This window comes from Eptesicus fuscus, chromosome 7 (assembly GCF_027574615.1).
Source record: "Eptesicus fuscus isolate TK198812 chromosome 7, DD_ASM_mEF_20220401, whole genome shotgun sequence".
Lineage (NCBI taxonomy): Eukaryota > Metazoa > Chordata > Mammalia > Chiroptera > Vespertilionidae > Eptesicus > Eptesicus fuscus.
In genome coordinates, this window is record NC_072479.1 from 73,195,260 (window position 1) to 73,210,161 (window position 14,902).

Sequence of the window (14,902 nt, forward strand, 5' to 3'; positions counted from 1 at the left end):
GCACTCGCACCCACTGCCGGCAATGGAGCCTCTGCTTGCACCTGCTGCCGGTGCCCGGCGCCAGTCCCGATCACTTGGCACCATCAGCAGGTGCGAGTGATGGCTGCCGGCCCTGATCACCCCTGAGGGCTTCTCCACCTCCCCCTGCTCCTGAGGGGCAATCGGGGCAGCAGCCACCACTCACACCTGCTGATGGCGCCAGCCCCATTCACACCCACTGCTGGTGCCAACCCCAATCGCTCTGTGCCATCAGCACATGGGAGCGGCGGCAGCGGAAGAGGGGCTGCTGGCAGACAGGGGACCGGGGGCTGCAGAGGGAGGGGCCGGGCGGGGGTGCAGAGGATGGGCTGAGACCTGCCCCTGTGCCTACCACAGCCTCACGGCCCACAGTTCCTTTCAAGGTGCACGAATTCATGCACTGGGCCCTAGTATTAATAATATTAGGTCCCTGTTGGGACCTAATTCTGAACCTTTGGTGAGGCACTGGCCCCCATACTGGGATTAATGAGAGATAACAAAAACACCACTAAAGGAGAATACTAAGTTTTGTAACCTGATTGAAAAGGACTGAGATGCCTCGGGTAGCGCAGCCATTTCAAGACCACTCATGTTCTGACACAGCTTTTGTTCTGCCATGCATTATCTTCCTTGCAGGCTTTCAGTAGCTCCACAGAGACCTCAGGTTCATGTCCAGTCATCTCTGACTGGTTTTCCCGGTTCACTGTCTTCATGGCTGAAATACAAAAATAAGCATATGCTTGGTATTTGCTTATTTACTTAGACTCCTTGCAACCCCTGACTATACCCTACTGTTTCACACTTCCAAGCACACTGTACTAGTATAAGAAACATATAATTCTCTCTTCCTTGTATGAAATGCCCACACTTCCATCCTTACTTTGTCCCTTTGTTGATTGGGTCACTCAACTTTCAAACTGTATTTTAAATATCTCCTTCTTTATAAAACTTTCCCTCAAACTCTAGTTAATTGCTCCCAATCTTTATCACAACTGTTCCTTATACATCTACTATTGCACTTAGCATACCGAGGTGTAAGTCATACATTACTCTGATTCACTCAGCACCATGAAATACTTGGGGTCAGGTAACATATTTTAATTGTTTCCATATTTCCAATACCTAGCACCAAGCTTGTAGCCTGGCACACAGAAACCACTGAATAGTCTATTTACGGGCTGAATGAATGAACTGCCCAGCATAATGATTTCCATATAACAGTTATGAAATAAACATTTATTGAAATTAATAAAAACAGTCAAATTAATGTAAGTTGCTACCCACAAGAAGAACATGGATTTAAAAATACAGAGCGAATAGAGTAGGATAGGCTAAATGGGCAAGTTTCATAGCGGTCTTTTCCTGCCTTACCCCTGGATTCCTGCTGTCATCTCTGTCCAAGATGTCTTGAGTTCCCACTCCTTCCTTCCTTCCTTCCTTCCTCCCTCCCTCCCTCCCTCCCTCCCTCCCTCCTTCCCTCCCTCCCTCCCTCCCTCCCTTCATTCCTCGCTTTTCTAGCCCTTAAGCAGATTTTAAGGCTCTAGTTATCTATATCTTGGATTAGGGAATCTTCTCAGTTTTCGAGTTCCCTTTAAATTCATAGAAATAACAAACTAATCTGCAAAGCTGCTGAGCCCATTTGCTCAGGTCTCCACTGGAACTGAGCAAGGGGCCCCAGCCAATCATCCTCCCAAGATGTCACAGTATTTCAGAGTCAAGATAATGAGACCCTCTTATTATTGTTGATATACATCTGTCTTCAGCTGTCCTCTGCAGGCATGGGGCACTGCAATGCAAAGGAATAGAGGAGAGAGAATAGGGTTAGTTCAGGGAACTGAAATTAATTCAGTGTGGCCAGCATAGAAGAGTTTGCGTTTAGTTGCAGCAGAACCCGAACAGATAGACAGAGCTATATCATGAAAGCATTGTGTAATACTCAGGAAAATGGACTGTTATCCTGCATGCTTTTATAAGAAAACTTTTAAAACTATACATATCTTCTCAGAAATAATATTTTCTTATTCAAAAGCAATACATGTTCAAAGTAATTTTTTTTACAAAGAACAGACATGTGCAAAGAAAATCATACTTAATCCAATCACCTTTATAATTTTTAACATTTTGACATATTTTTTCAACCTTTCTTCAATGAATGTAAGCATGAATGCACATTTAAATGAAAAGTAAGGCTTATACTATATATATTTATTACTTTGTAACTTGCCTTTTCATAAACACTTCACAATCAGTTGCCTTTAAAACATGATTTTTGAAGGGCTAAACAGTATTTTATTATATGCATGTATCACAGGTTATTTAATTAATTCCTTATTGTTGGGCATTTAGGGTGTTCTTGTTTTTTTCTACTATAAATAACATCTTCATGAACAGTTTTGTACACTAATTTTAAACATCTAATTTTTGGTACATATTTATAGGCTTAAATCTAAAAGTGGAATTATCATACCAAAGCTATGAATATTTTAAAGATTTTTGATGCAGATTATGCTTTAAAAAGTTGTTTCAAGTTACACTCCTTCTAGTCCTATGGTAGAATGTCTACTTCTCAGCTCTTTCATCTGCACTGAATGTTCTCATTCTTTTAAAATACTTACAGCTTATTTTCTTAATTTGATTTTTTTTTACTAGTGAGTTTGAACTTTTCTCATGTTTTTATTAGCCACTTATATTTCTTTCTTTGTGTGTGAAATTTGCTATTCATGTCCTTTGCTAATTTTTATCTTTTTTCATCAGCTTGACTTTACATATTGTTTAGGGTTTTTTTTAACTTTCATGAAATTTAAGTTTTTGAATAGCCAGACCTACCAATCGTTCTCTTATGGTTTCCTTCGCTATTTTGTTTACAAAGTTCCTCCCCTGAACCCTCCCAGATTCCAAATGATTTTGTTCAAATAAATTCTTAAAGTTAAAAAAAAAAGAGAGAGAGAAACCATTCTGAGATCAGTTTTCTTAAAAAAAAACACACATATTTCTTGTAGCTGTTACGATTTTATTTATCACTTTGGGATTGAATTTTGACAGTGTGAGAGTTTTAAGCCTCTCTTCCCACTATCAGAACACAATTTATTGTGTAATCCATTGCTGATTCAAATGCTACCTTTATCATAATAGCTCCTGTCACCTTCCTGGGATTCATCTCCTGACAGTTACAGGAATGGGGGGCATGTGGGAGAGTGAACACAAGTATCCTAGGGAATAGACAGTGCTACCAAGATGTGAAAATTTAGATCAGGCAGACAGAGAACATATAGTGTTTGCTATAGATTTTTAGCTTAGTAGTGGATGAAGTACATAGGGATGTAATTTTCAAGATAGTTGCTCATTAAAATATATAAGTGAAAATTTTTAGCGGCAGGAAAAGGACAGCAGGGCCGTCTTCCCCAAATAACTTCGTCTGTAAATCCAGTTCCACACGCGCGCCACCTGTCACATGGACTACTGCCCTTTAGACAGCAACACTCAGGTATGAGATCTGAGAGAGGAAGTTCAGATGAAGGTCTTGAGTCTTCCAGGATATTTTGCTTAGAGAAAACGAAACTTTGTTTTAAAATACGGTGCTCTTCATCAGCGCAGTAACCACTACAGAAGCAGCGTGACCCTCTCCTTTTTATACTGACGCTAAGGCGATCTCAAGGCGGGGAGGGGCTGGGCAAGGGGGAATTATTTTTGCATTTTGGGCACCAGATTCCTCCTTTTTATTTTCTTTTTGCAAAAGACCGTTAAGGTCGGGAACAGGAGCCTAGAAACGTTAGGCCGCAACACAGTTGTTTTTACTGTAACGGTGGTTTTCGTAAATGGGAAAGATAAAAAAGGGAGAAGTGCAGGTTACACCACATAACTTCCTGGGGTCTCCCCGGGCCCCCGGGGCGGAGATCCTGGGAACGCCGGCGGCTGCGAGGCCGCCTCGCGCCACTGGGGGGCGCGCGCGCGCCCCCCTGGAAACCTCCCTCCGTCGCCCCCGCCCGGGGCTACGGAGAGGTGACGTAAAGGGGCGGGGCGGAGGCGCGGTGCCCGGCGGCGGAGGCCCAGCGCCTTAAGAGAGAACCGCTGGCTGCGGCGGGGGAGTGCGGCCGTGGTTGCCGGCCAGCCCCGCGGCCCTGGCTGGTGTGCAGCGCGAGCACCTGGCGGGCGATGGCGCCGAGCGCGAGCGCCCCGGGGTAGCGAGGGCGAGGCCCCGGGGCCCCGAGCGCGCCGCTCCCCGACCTTGGCGCTGGCTCCGCCGGGCCCGGGCAGCTATGGGGCTCCTTCGGCTGATGGCGCTGGCGGCGCTGGCATCGCAGCCCGGGGTGGCTGGTGGCGCCGAGACCGTCGGGAACTCCAGCGTGGGTAAGGTCGGGGCGCCTCCCTTCTGCACCCCAAGGGGCTTTTGCATATTTCTTGCAAGGTCGAGGTCCACCCCAGGGTCTGTGCGCCCAGCAGCCGAGGCGGCGAGTTCAGAACCGGCAGGAAGGGGTCAGGGTCCTTCGTGCAGAAGGGAATTCCCTTTGCTAAGGAGGCGTCCTCACTCAGGCTGTGGACATGGGAAGAGATGCGTGACTCTCTGGTTCACACACAGTCCTGTTGCCCTCGGGGAGCAGCCATGTTTGTGGGTTCGATTTGACACTTGAAAGCACCCCGTGGCTCCCGAGTGGCGTGGCTGAGCCGTGGGGCCGCCAGGCGTGCAGAACCGAGGGCTCTGCGAGCGACGGCCCCCGCGGACCGCGCAGGTTTTTTACTTCGCAGTCGAGATGCTTTTCTCATTGGTGAGCTGGACGGAGTTGGAGAGGAAAAGCGAGCTCAGATCGGGCTTTAGATAGTAGGTCATGTGCTTGGTTGAATGGGTTTTATAAGTAATTCGTGGTTTGTTAACGTATACACTGTGAATAGCACTAATTGTGCCAGGCTGATAATCACGTGCTTTTCCCGTGAGGTTAGGCGCATTCTTAGTTTTGTTTGGGGCGTTAAGAGACTACTTACAGTTCTGAAACATAATATTTTCTGAACAATGTGATTGTGCTTCTAAATACTTATCTCTGAAAAGCTCTTGTGCAAACTGAGTTCTAGAATCTTTGCATAGGACTTAAGGCCAAAGCTGAAAAGGGCAAGTTCTATTTTTGCAGAAAAAAAAAATAGCCTTTTTTTTTTATTATTATTATGGGGCAATGACATTCACTCTAATGCAGACTGTGCCAGGTGCTTTTCATGGCAGTGTGGGTGTGTGTGTGTGTTTAAAAAATATTTTTATTGGTTTCAGAGAGGAAGGAAGAGGGAGAGATAGAAACATCAATGATGAGAGAGAATCATTGATCAGCTGCCTCCTGCATGCCCCCTACTGGGGATCAAGCTGGCAACCCCAGCATATGCCCTTGACCGGAATTGAACCGGGGACCCTTCAGTCCACAGGCCAAAGCTCTATCCACTGAGCCAAATCGGCCAGGGCAGTGTTGTTTTTGTTTGTTTGTTTGTTTGTTTTTAATCCTCACCCGAGGATATTTTTCCATGGATTTTTAGAGAGAGGAAGAGAGAGGGAAAAACAGAGAGAAATATCAATGTGAGAGAAACACATCTATGGGTTCGAGCACCATGCCCTTGACTGGAATTGGACCCGGGACCCTTCAGTAGGCAGGCGGACAAGGCTCTATCCACTAAGCCAAACCGGCTAGGGCATGGCAGTGTTTTTTAATCCTCACCACCCTGTAATCACAGTCCTCACTTGGCAGAGGAGGGAGCTGAGGCCCAGATGATTCATGATGCCCACCACACAAGCATACAGCTCTAGGGCACAGGCAGCATCTGAACCCAAGTATGTCTTGCGGCAAATTTCCTGGTCCTTCCACTTCAACACAGCTGCCCCGAATAAGAATATTTTACTCAGTATGGTCCTTTGCCCTTAATTCTTCCGGGAATCCTCATTTCTCAAAATAGCTTTCTGACGCAGGTGGAGGAGATGCTGCTCCATTTCAACAGGTGAAGAATTTGAGAGATTGAGTTTGCAGTTGATCTGGGAGGGCTTCGATCCAGAACATTTCATTAGTAGTTCTGTGCTTTAGTATTTAATAACATCTAGACATTTTTACACAGAAGGTGAGAAACCTGAGTAATCGAGAGATGACTATTCTTCAGGCGCTATTTCTTGCCTCTTCCGTGATGTCAGCACTGGTATTTCCTCTACCAAGATACTCTTTGCCTTGCAGTAGTACTGTTGCTCCGTGCAGTAGGACAACATGTGGGAACTTAACTGCTGAGTGATAATAAAAGCTGATGTGCCCAAGCCGGTTTGGTTCATGGATAGAGCCTCTGCCCATGGACTGAAGGGTCCCGGGTTCGATTCTGGTCAAGGGCATGTACTCAGGTTGCAGGCTCAATCCCAGGCTCTGGTTGGGGCACCTGTGGGAGGCAGTCAATCAATGTGTCTCTCTTACATTGGTGTTTCTCTCTCTGTCTCTCCCCCTCCCTTCCACGCTCTCTAAAATTCAATGGAAAAAAATATCTATGGGTGAAGATTAACAAAACTAAAACAAGCTGATGTTCTCCACATCTGTCAGGTAGAAACTAACAAAGACTTAGTTAAGACTTGCAGTCTCCTCATGTGTTTCTATTTGAGGGCTCTGATAACTAGACACACTGAAGGAATTAAGCAACTGCTATAATTTAAGAGGACTTACCCCTCTTTCCCAGGAAAAGCTAACTTGCACCACATGAGTAGTGGCTCGAAAGCCAAATAAATCTTTGAAGGTGGCAGATGAAGTTTCTAGAATGAGGAAGGTGCTTTCTGTGACCAGCAGGGCACAGGAGGTGCGCCACACGTTTGAACAGTGTTCCCTCGTCTTGAAGTTCCAGTTCTCTGCTGCCTTTAATGTCCTTCGTTATTGTTTGTTTCACATCCATTAACTTACATAGGATTACATAGTAGTTGGAGGTGAGCACAATGTCATTTGAACTTCCTAATATTTGTGCTAATGATAATGCCGAAAGTAAGGTAGCAGGCCATTTTTGTAGTTAAGTTGCAAGTGGTCTCTTTTCTCTTGAAAGTGTATGAAAGATGCCCTGGCTGGTGTGGCTCAGTTGGTTAAGCATATTCCATGCATCGAGAGGTCGCAGGGTTGCAGGCTCGATCCCCAGTAGGGTGCATGCAGGAGGCAACCGATCAATGTTCCTCCCTCTCCCTTCCTCTCTTTCTAAAAATATCAGTAAAAACATATTTTTTTTAAAAAAGAATGTGAAGAGTAGTATGCACATTTTGTGTTTCCTTTTAGCTTTTAGTGCTAATGAAAATTCATAAGATAAAAATGAGAAATTGGGCCCAGCCGGCAGGGCTCAGTGGTTGAGCTTTGAACTATGAACTAGGAGGTCATGGTTTGATTTCCAGTCAGGGTACATGCCTGGGTTGTGGGCTTGATCCCCAGTGTGGGGCGTGCAGGAGGCAGCCCATCAATGATTCTTTCTCATCATTGATGTTTCTATCTCCCTCTCCCTTTCTAAAATCAATAAATATATTTAAAGAAATAAAAAATAAAAAAATGAGAAATTGGGAGGGGCTGTTGCATGTTGACCAGTTCAAGTAGCTAAATTAACTGCTTTTGCTTTTAATATTTAATCTGAAGAGAATTATGAAGACAGCTTTCACAAATCTCTCCTAGAATTTGGTTGTTGTATGCAAGCACAAACAATACTTTCATTTTAGTGAAATAGAGGTCAATTTTAGTAAAATAGTAAAAAGGAAGTGTTGAACAATTTTAAGTTTGCAAGCTTAGGATTGATTGGGTAGCTCTTGGTAGAATAGAATTCTTGGAAAGAAAAAGTGACTGCGTAGGAATGAGGAGTATGAAAAAAAAAGAAAAGAGTCCCCTGTTACGGGTCAGATGGCAAAATAAATATTTTTGGCAGAAAAAACAGAGGCACTTCTTTTTAGAGGAGAGCTACAGCATAAGTGCTCTGCCTCCATGTTGGCTCTGTGCTCTGTAATATCATTTGATGTGCTGTTTCCCTCCCACGCCCAAAGTCATAAGATCTAATGATGCCTCGTAAAATGTTTCTCACGAATCCCTTTCCAGATGGCTTGGAGGTGAATTAAGTTCCTGTTAACTTCTTCGGGACATATTTTGGTTATATGCCTTTATTTGCCATGTGTGCTTTCATGAGTAGAAGTTCAATGCAGATTCTGCTAGACTGTACTGTTCACGTTGTCTTGGTTTTCAGTATTTTTCCTTGTCACTTTAAGGAGTCTCCTTCTCTCCTTGATGTTTTTGATGGGTGTGCCAAGCATTTATACCTGTTAGTCCTCTTCTTCCCACTCATGTATTTGTAGGACCACACTGAATGCCTGACTTAAAAAAAAATAAACAAGAGGAGCCTCTGAAACACTGGAAAGCTCATGGAAGTTAATCACGACACTTTGTTATTGTTTGTTTCACATCCATTAACTTACATAGAATTACATAGTAATTTGTTGTGTATTATTGGACTGTTTACAAAAATGTCCCCGTTTATTTGATAATTTCAGCAGCCAGGTGATTTATGTAGCACAGTTTCCTGCATTCTACCATGAGGGAACTGAGGCCCTGAAGAAAGAAATTACTTCCCTGAAGTTACAAATTGAACTGTCATTTACTAAACAGTTAACTGTGTGCCAATGAGGTGGCCAGTACTGTACTAGGCTTTGGCATGTCAAACATGACAAAGCCCTGTATAGCCAGGAGTCATACCATAACTGATTTTGTTCATACGCAATCTTCTGTAAAAATTGTGAAATGGCTGTCTGACTGCAGGGGTAACACATCCCAAAGGATTTTCACACAGAAGTTAGGTTAAAGGTAAGCAGAAATAGGAAAAATATACTTATCCTTTCCTAACTCATCAAACGTTGAGTTAGGCGTTCTTCAAACCTGGCTGACACTAGACATCAGCTGGAAAACTTTATTTAAAAAGGCATATTGGTGAAGAGTCAACTAGAAATTGAAATTTAAAAGAAAAAGTAAATTAACAAGGGTATCAAGAAACATTAACTATTTAGGTATAATTATAATGGGATATGGGAAGACCACTACAGAGAAAACTATACAACAATCTTTTTTTTAAAAAAGTATGTTTTTATTGATTTTAGGGAGAGAGGAAGAGAGAAGGATAGAGAAATAGAAGCATCATCAATGAGAGAGAAATATCCATTGGCTGCCTCCTGCACAACCTCTATTAGGGATGGAGCCTGCAACCTGAGCATGTGCCCTGACCGGGAATCCTTATGGTGCCCTGTTTTATAACTTTCAGATGAAGAGTTGAGGTAGAACCTGTGTTTTGAGTGCCATTAAGGTTTCTTTCTGAAAAGAATACCTCACTATCACTGTAGAATTTTCTAAACAATGAAATGTGTAAAGAAAAGAGAAATCACTTAAAATATATTCCCAGGGATACCTATGTTTAATGCCCCTACTTATTTTGTCAGGTTACTAGTTGTTTAATAATGTATTTTAATTTCTTTGGTTCTATCTTTCCTTACTCTCTTTGAAAGCAATGGACATTTCAGTTCTCCAAGTATTTCTTGTGATTTATCTTCATCCTGGTTTACCTATTTAGTGGATTATTTGAGAATTAGCTTGGACAAAGAAAGAACTGGTGTGCGGCTAGGAGAAAGATACACAGAAAACCATGGGTAGAGTGAGTGAGTTAATAAACACAACCAGAAATGGATGGGAAAGGCCTAGATGAGGTGTTGGAAAACTGTTGTTACAACCTGTCTTTTATGTGGACTCTGAACTTGGTCCTAAACAAAAAGCTCATTTTCCCAGAATACCCTTGGTTCATAACTGTAGATGAAGTATCTGAGGTGGGCGTTCAAATGACATTTTTGCCAGTGTTGATGGCACCTTCTTTTTCTAGGTAATACAGTCCTATTTGACAGATGAAGAAAATGAGGTTTAAGAGAATTGAGAAACTTGCCTAAGATCACAAAGCTAGTACATGGTGGGATAAAATTGTAGCCACCTCGTGTCTCCAGGGTGACTTCAGAGTTCTTAGTTCCTACTGTTCTTTAATACCAGTGCATTCACAGTTGTCAGTAGCTCCTTAGGGTTGTTAAATCTTAAATTCAGGGGCTCTGTTCAGAATAGAATTGTTATGGTTGCTACCAGATGGGGAGTTTTTCTGGGCTCTGGGAGCCAGGCACCTTGAGCATCCTCAGCCACTTTAAGAATTTTTCTCATCTTTTGAAATACCTTTTCCCCACTTTAGTTCTTAGTTCTGCCTCTCACTAGCCAAGACACCCTGGTGAGCTAGGGGCAGTAATAAAATTTAACAACCAGTTTTTCTTTCTGAGGATTAAATTAGTGTCTGTGTTTATATATGTGATTTCTACAAACTGATATTAGAGGTTCATATATTACAGTGAAATGTTTCTCTTGTTGTAGGTCTTATTGAATTTTCTGTGGGGAAATTTAGATACTTCAAGCTCAACAGACCCTTTCCAGAGGAAGCTATTTTGCGTAATATTTCCAGCAATGCGACTTTTCTTATTTTCCAAATACACTCACAGTATCAGAATACAACCATTTCTTTTTCTAAGGTAAGTACAAAGGATTATTTCTGTAAAAACTGTTTCTGCAGTTTGTGTCCTTATATTTAGCAAAAGCATTAGAATTATTGGATGCCTCTTTATGTTTAGCTTTATGTCTTAACCTTTTTAAAAATATCAAAGTTGGTTTCTGTCAAATAAGTGGTTTAGACGAGCTAAGAGGTGAATATCTCAGGCCTTTCTTGAATGTGGTGACCTCTGACTTAATGAGGAGGTGATAAGGTGTTGAGTCTAAGGGAAGGGTGAGCTATGCCATTGTTTCCTGTCTGAATGTAGTTAAAGCTTTCCTCATGATTTCCCACTTTTTTTCCCCTTACTCTCCTGATCCTTAATGATTTTTACCTGTGAATACATTTTAATGGGTTTCCATTTCTGTTTAGCCATTTAGTGTGGTGTTGAAATTGACTAAGATCTGTCCTATATAATAAAAGGCTAATATGCAAATCGACTGAACAGTGGAACAACCGGTTGCTATGATGCACACTGACCACCAGGGGGAAGATGTTCAATGCTGGAGCTGCCCCCTGGTGGTCAGTGCGCTCCCACAGGGGGAGCACCGCTCAGTCAGAAGCCAGACTCAGTGGCGGTGGTGGGAGCCTCTCCTGCCTCCGCAGCAGTACTAAGGATGTCCAACTGATGGCTTAGGCCTGCTCCCCGTGGGCTCCCAGACTGCGAGAGGGTGCAAGCCGGGCTGAGGGCCCCCCCCCCCCGCCTGAGTGCACAAATTTCATGCACCAGGCCTCTAGTATGTTTAATAAGACCCTATAGGATCAACTTTATTCTTTGATGCCTCTTGGTAACAAAAATATCCTAACACTGAGTTCATCTTCTAGCAGCATTCAGAACTCTTGCAGAAATCATCACTAAACCCCTTAACCTCAGCCTCAGCTTTGGGAAGTTTTTCAAATGCCCTGGCTCAGCCTAAGCTATTAAGGACCTGCCATTATGTTAATCTTTTACAAATCTATGTCTATTTAGCCTACATGACTCTTTAGACAAATAAATTCCACTATGTATGTTGTGTTTTTTATTTGTTCTAAGCCTATATTCTAATATCCTAGATTTTGTTAAACAAAGCTCTTTTAGTCCGATTCATATATGTGTTGTAGGCATTGGTCATATAATCTCTCAAACTAAGTATTTTATATATATTTTACCCTGATATCCTGCTTCTGTCATGAAGGTTTTGAAGTTACATGCCTGTGTGTGATAGTTTAATCGACTAGAAATGAAAGAGTTTGATCATGGAAAACAAGAAGGAATAAATTGTTAATGGCAAGAGACGACAGTGTCTGTGACCCATTTACACTGACTTTGCTTTAGTTCATGGCAGCCAGAGCAAAAATCAAATCATGTTAAATTTCCTAACTTTCTTAGAAGGAAGAACATGCCAGTTACTCAGAAGAAGCCACATTTTTTTCTGGCACTATATTCAAAAGGAATCTCCCTATGTAGGCCCTTACATAGGAGACATAGTAAAATGGCATGTGCATAATTTGCTTCTTAATAACATCACAACACAGACAACATTTGAAGGAAGGGAAAGGGCAGAGAAAAAGGCATTTATATTTATTGCATGCCTACTGTGTGCTAGGCTGGTAGTCTTAGCTCCTGGGGCCATAGACTTTGAATCTGCTGAAATTTATGGACTCTCTACCTGGCAGAATGTATAGGTACACATGCGTGATTTCATGGGGACCTCCGGAAACTCTCCGGGCCTCTGGGGCTCCTAGTTAGGAACCCCTGTGCCTGGTTTTCCATATAATTAATTTAGTTCTCACAACAGCTCAACCAAGTAGTTACAGTGCCTGTTTTTACCTCTGAGGAACAGAGCTCGGATAAAGGGATGTCGACAGAACTAATGTGATGGAAGTGGCCTGGATGAACAACATATGCCAGTCACACAGCCCTCCAACTCAGTTTCCTGCAGGAAGGATCTTCGTTATCTTTAATTATAACAATGTTCCTTCACTGTGCTGCCTTTAGTTCTCACTGTGTCTGTACTACCGAGAGGCTAACCAGCCTGCATGTAGCTCTGGAAGTGAGCGGTCTGTGGGAAGAGAATTGTTTCGGTGTCCTCTGCCCTTCCCGATGAAGTGTAGCACGTAAGGTTTTTAGGCTCATCATGGCAGCTGGTTCTTTGAAACTGTCGACTCTATCGTTCGTCAATTAGTATTTGGGTCATTCTCCCTTTTGATTGACAAATTGAAGCCCACCTATCACTTATGGAAAAATCAACCTGCAAGTCAGTCTGCAGTTATGGGAAAACCTGTCAAGGAAACCTCACATATGCCAGTCACAGTCCTCCCACTCAGTTTCAGCCAGCTTACCTTACCCTGCAAATAGGACCTGCTGGTATCCTAAGAACTTCCCGACCTCCTAGCCCCGTGGTCGGCAAACTGCGGCTCGCGAGCCACATGCGGCTCTTTGGCCCCTTGAGTGTGGCTCTTCCACAAAATACCACGACCTGGGCGAGTCTATTTTGAAGAAGTGGCGTTAGAAGAAGTTTAAGTTTAAAAAATTTGGCTCTCAAAAGAAATTTCAATCGTTTTACTGTTGATATTTGGCTCTGTGGACTAATGAGTTTGCCGACCACTGGCCTACCCATCCTGCCGTGTTTCTGCATGGCTGTTTCTAATGCTCTATGGAGCTCGCCCTCGCCCCACATCCCTCAGAAACAACATTCCACAGCATGTGAGGCATTGCACTTCCCCGGCCGATGGGTTGTTTTCCCCTGAATAAAGGATATCAAACTTGTGATGAAATTAGTTTCATCATTCAACAGTAGTGTTAATACCTGACCTAGTACATCTTAATTTGGGGGATAGAAAAGCTTGGGAATTTTATTGCATCTGATCAAAGATCATGTATTTTAAATAGTTCTGCCATGTGTGTGTTTAGGCAAATGCACCTAGGGGTGACAAGAGCCCTTTAGTTTTCTAAGGAAGGTCTGTTTTTATTCCTTTCTGTTTTGGGAAGATTTGGAATGGGACATGCATAGTAGATCATCTCTGGAATTTTAATATTTTGCTCAACTCCGTGTTCATGCTGACTCTTTTCTTCCTTATTGCAGACGCTCCTTCCCAGTACCTCGGGAACAGGCACTGACAAAGGACTGGTTTTCATTCTTAGACCAGAGCAAAGTATGTGCTCTTGGTATTTGGAGACTTTAGACGCTGAGCCTGTCCAAAATATGGCCATTCCACTCTCCTACTCAGAAAGAGGTGGTGACCTTTCTGTCTTCAACTTCTGCCACTGTCTAGAATATGGGACTTGTTCCTGAATATTTAGGGAAAACTGTAATCTTATTAAAAGTGTTTATTGTAAGTACAATATATTTAATCAGAAAGGTTTTAATAGCAAGGGAGCCAGAGAATTATCACGATGTTGAAAGGCTAGGTAGGAACTAGGAGAATACCTTTATTCTTTGGAAAAACATTTAAAGAGCTCTTGGAAAAGCAGTAACAGAAGGGCAAGACACTCTCCTTAACACTTCAGTTGGTTATTCTAGGCAGAGGAGGGCACTTAAGAAAAATGGAATGTTAGAATGGCATATAGTGGGTGGGGCTGGAGGCAGAGTGTGAGGGCCTTGCATATAATTTGAGGTTTGCATTCTATTCTGAGATCAGTTCTGGGGAAGCATAGAGAGTGTTTAAGCAGAGGAATGATGTGATGCACTTCATCTCTTAGAAAGTTAACTCTAGAAGCAGTGTGGGGAGTAGGTTGGAGAGGTCCGCGGCAGCACTAAGGATGTCCGCTCCCCTATGGCCTAAGCCATCAATCAGACATCCCCTGAGGGCTCCTGGACTGTGAGAGGGTGCAGGACGGGCTGAGGGACCCCCCTGAGTGCAGAAATTTCGTGCACCAGGCCTCTAGTTATTAATAAAATGGAATGCCACAAATTTGCGTTTAATTAAATATTCAAATACTATTCTGATACATGGTCTTGGGGGTCTTTTGAGGTCTTTTACTCTCTTTATACACACACACACACACACACACACACACACACACATACACACACACACAAAGACTCTTGCAGAATTGATATGACACTGTCTTTCTCCCTATTACTCATGGAGTTCCTTTTCTCTTTGGCAGTGTTTTTTCCCCTCCATCCCTAGGTTTTTATGTTCTTTAGGTTCATAGTCCCCAAAATCTAATAAAGACCTCTTTCCCTAGGAAATGAACACTTTCAACATACAATTTCAGGGTGTTCATAGAGCCCCTAAGACCCATTCTTGGATCCCAGCTTAAGAATCTCTTGTCTCTTCTGACCATTTCAACTCTAGAGCAGAGTTTGACAAACTACAGACTGAG

The 14,902-nt window shown here is 42.9% G+C and overlaps 1 protein-coding gene across 4 annotated transcripts in view; it reads left to right on the plus strand.

The window, feature by feature from the left end:
- The first annotated feature begins 4,046 nt into the window (after positions 1 to 4,046).
- TM7SF3 (transmembrane 7 superfamily member 3) overlaps positions 4,047 to 14,902 on the plus strand; it is a 41,856-nt gene continuing 31,000 nt past the window's right edge. For all 4 annotated transcript variants that reach the window (XM_054719199.1, XM_008140505.3, XM_054719196.1 and 1 more), the window contains exons 1-3: positions 4,047 to 4,365; positions 10,419 to 10,573; positions 13,656 to 13,806. In XM_054719199.1, coding sequence (XP_054575174.1) covers positions 4,275 to 4,365; positions 10,419 to 10,573; positions 13,656 to 13,806 — 397 coding nt within the window. In that variant the 5' untranslated portion in view covers positions 4,047 to 4,274. The remainder of the gene's footprint in view (positions 4,366 to 10,418; positions 10,574 to 13,655; positions 13,807 to 14,902) is intronic.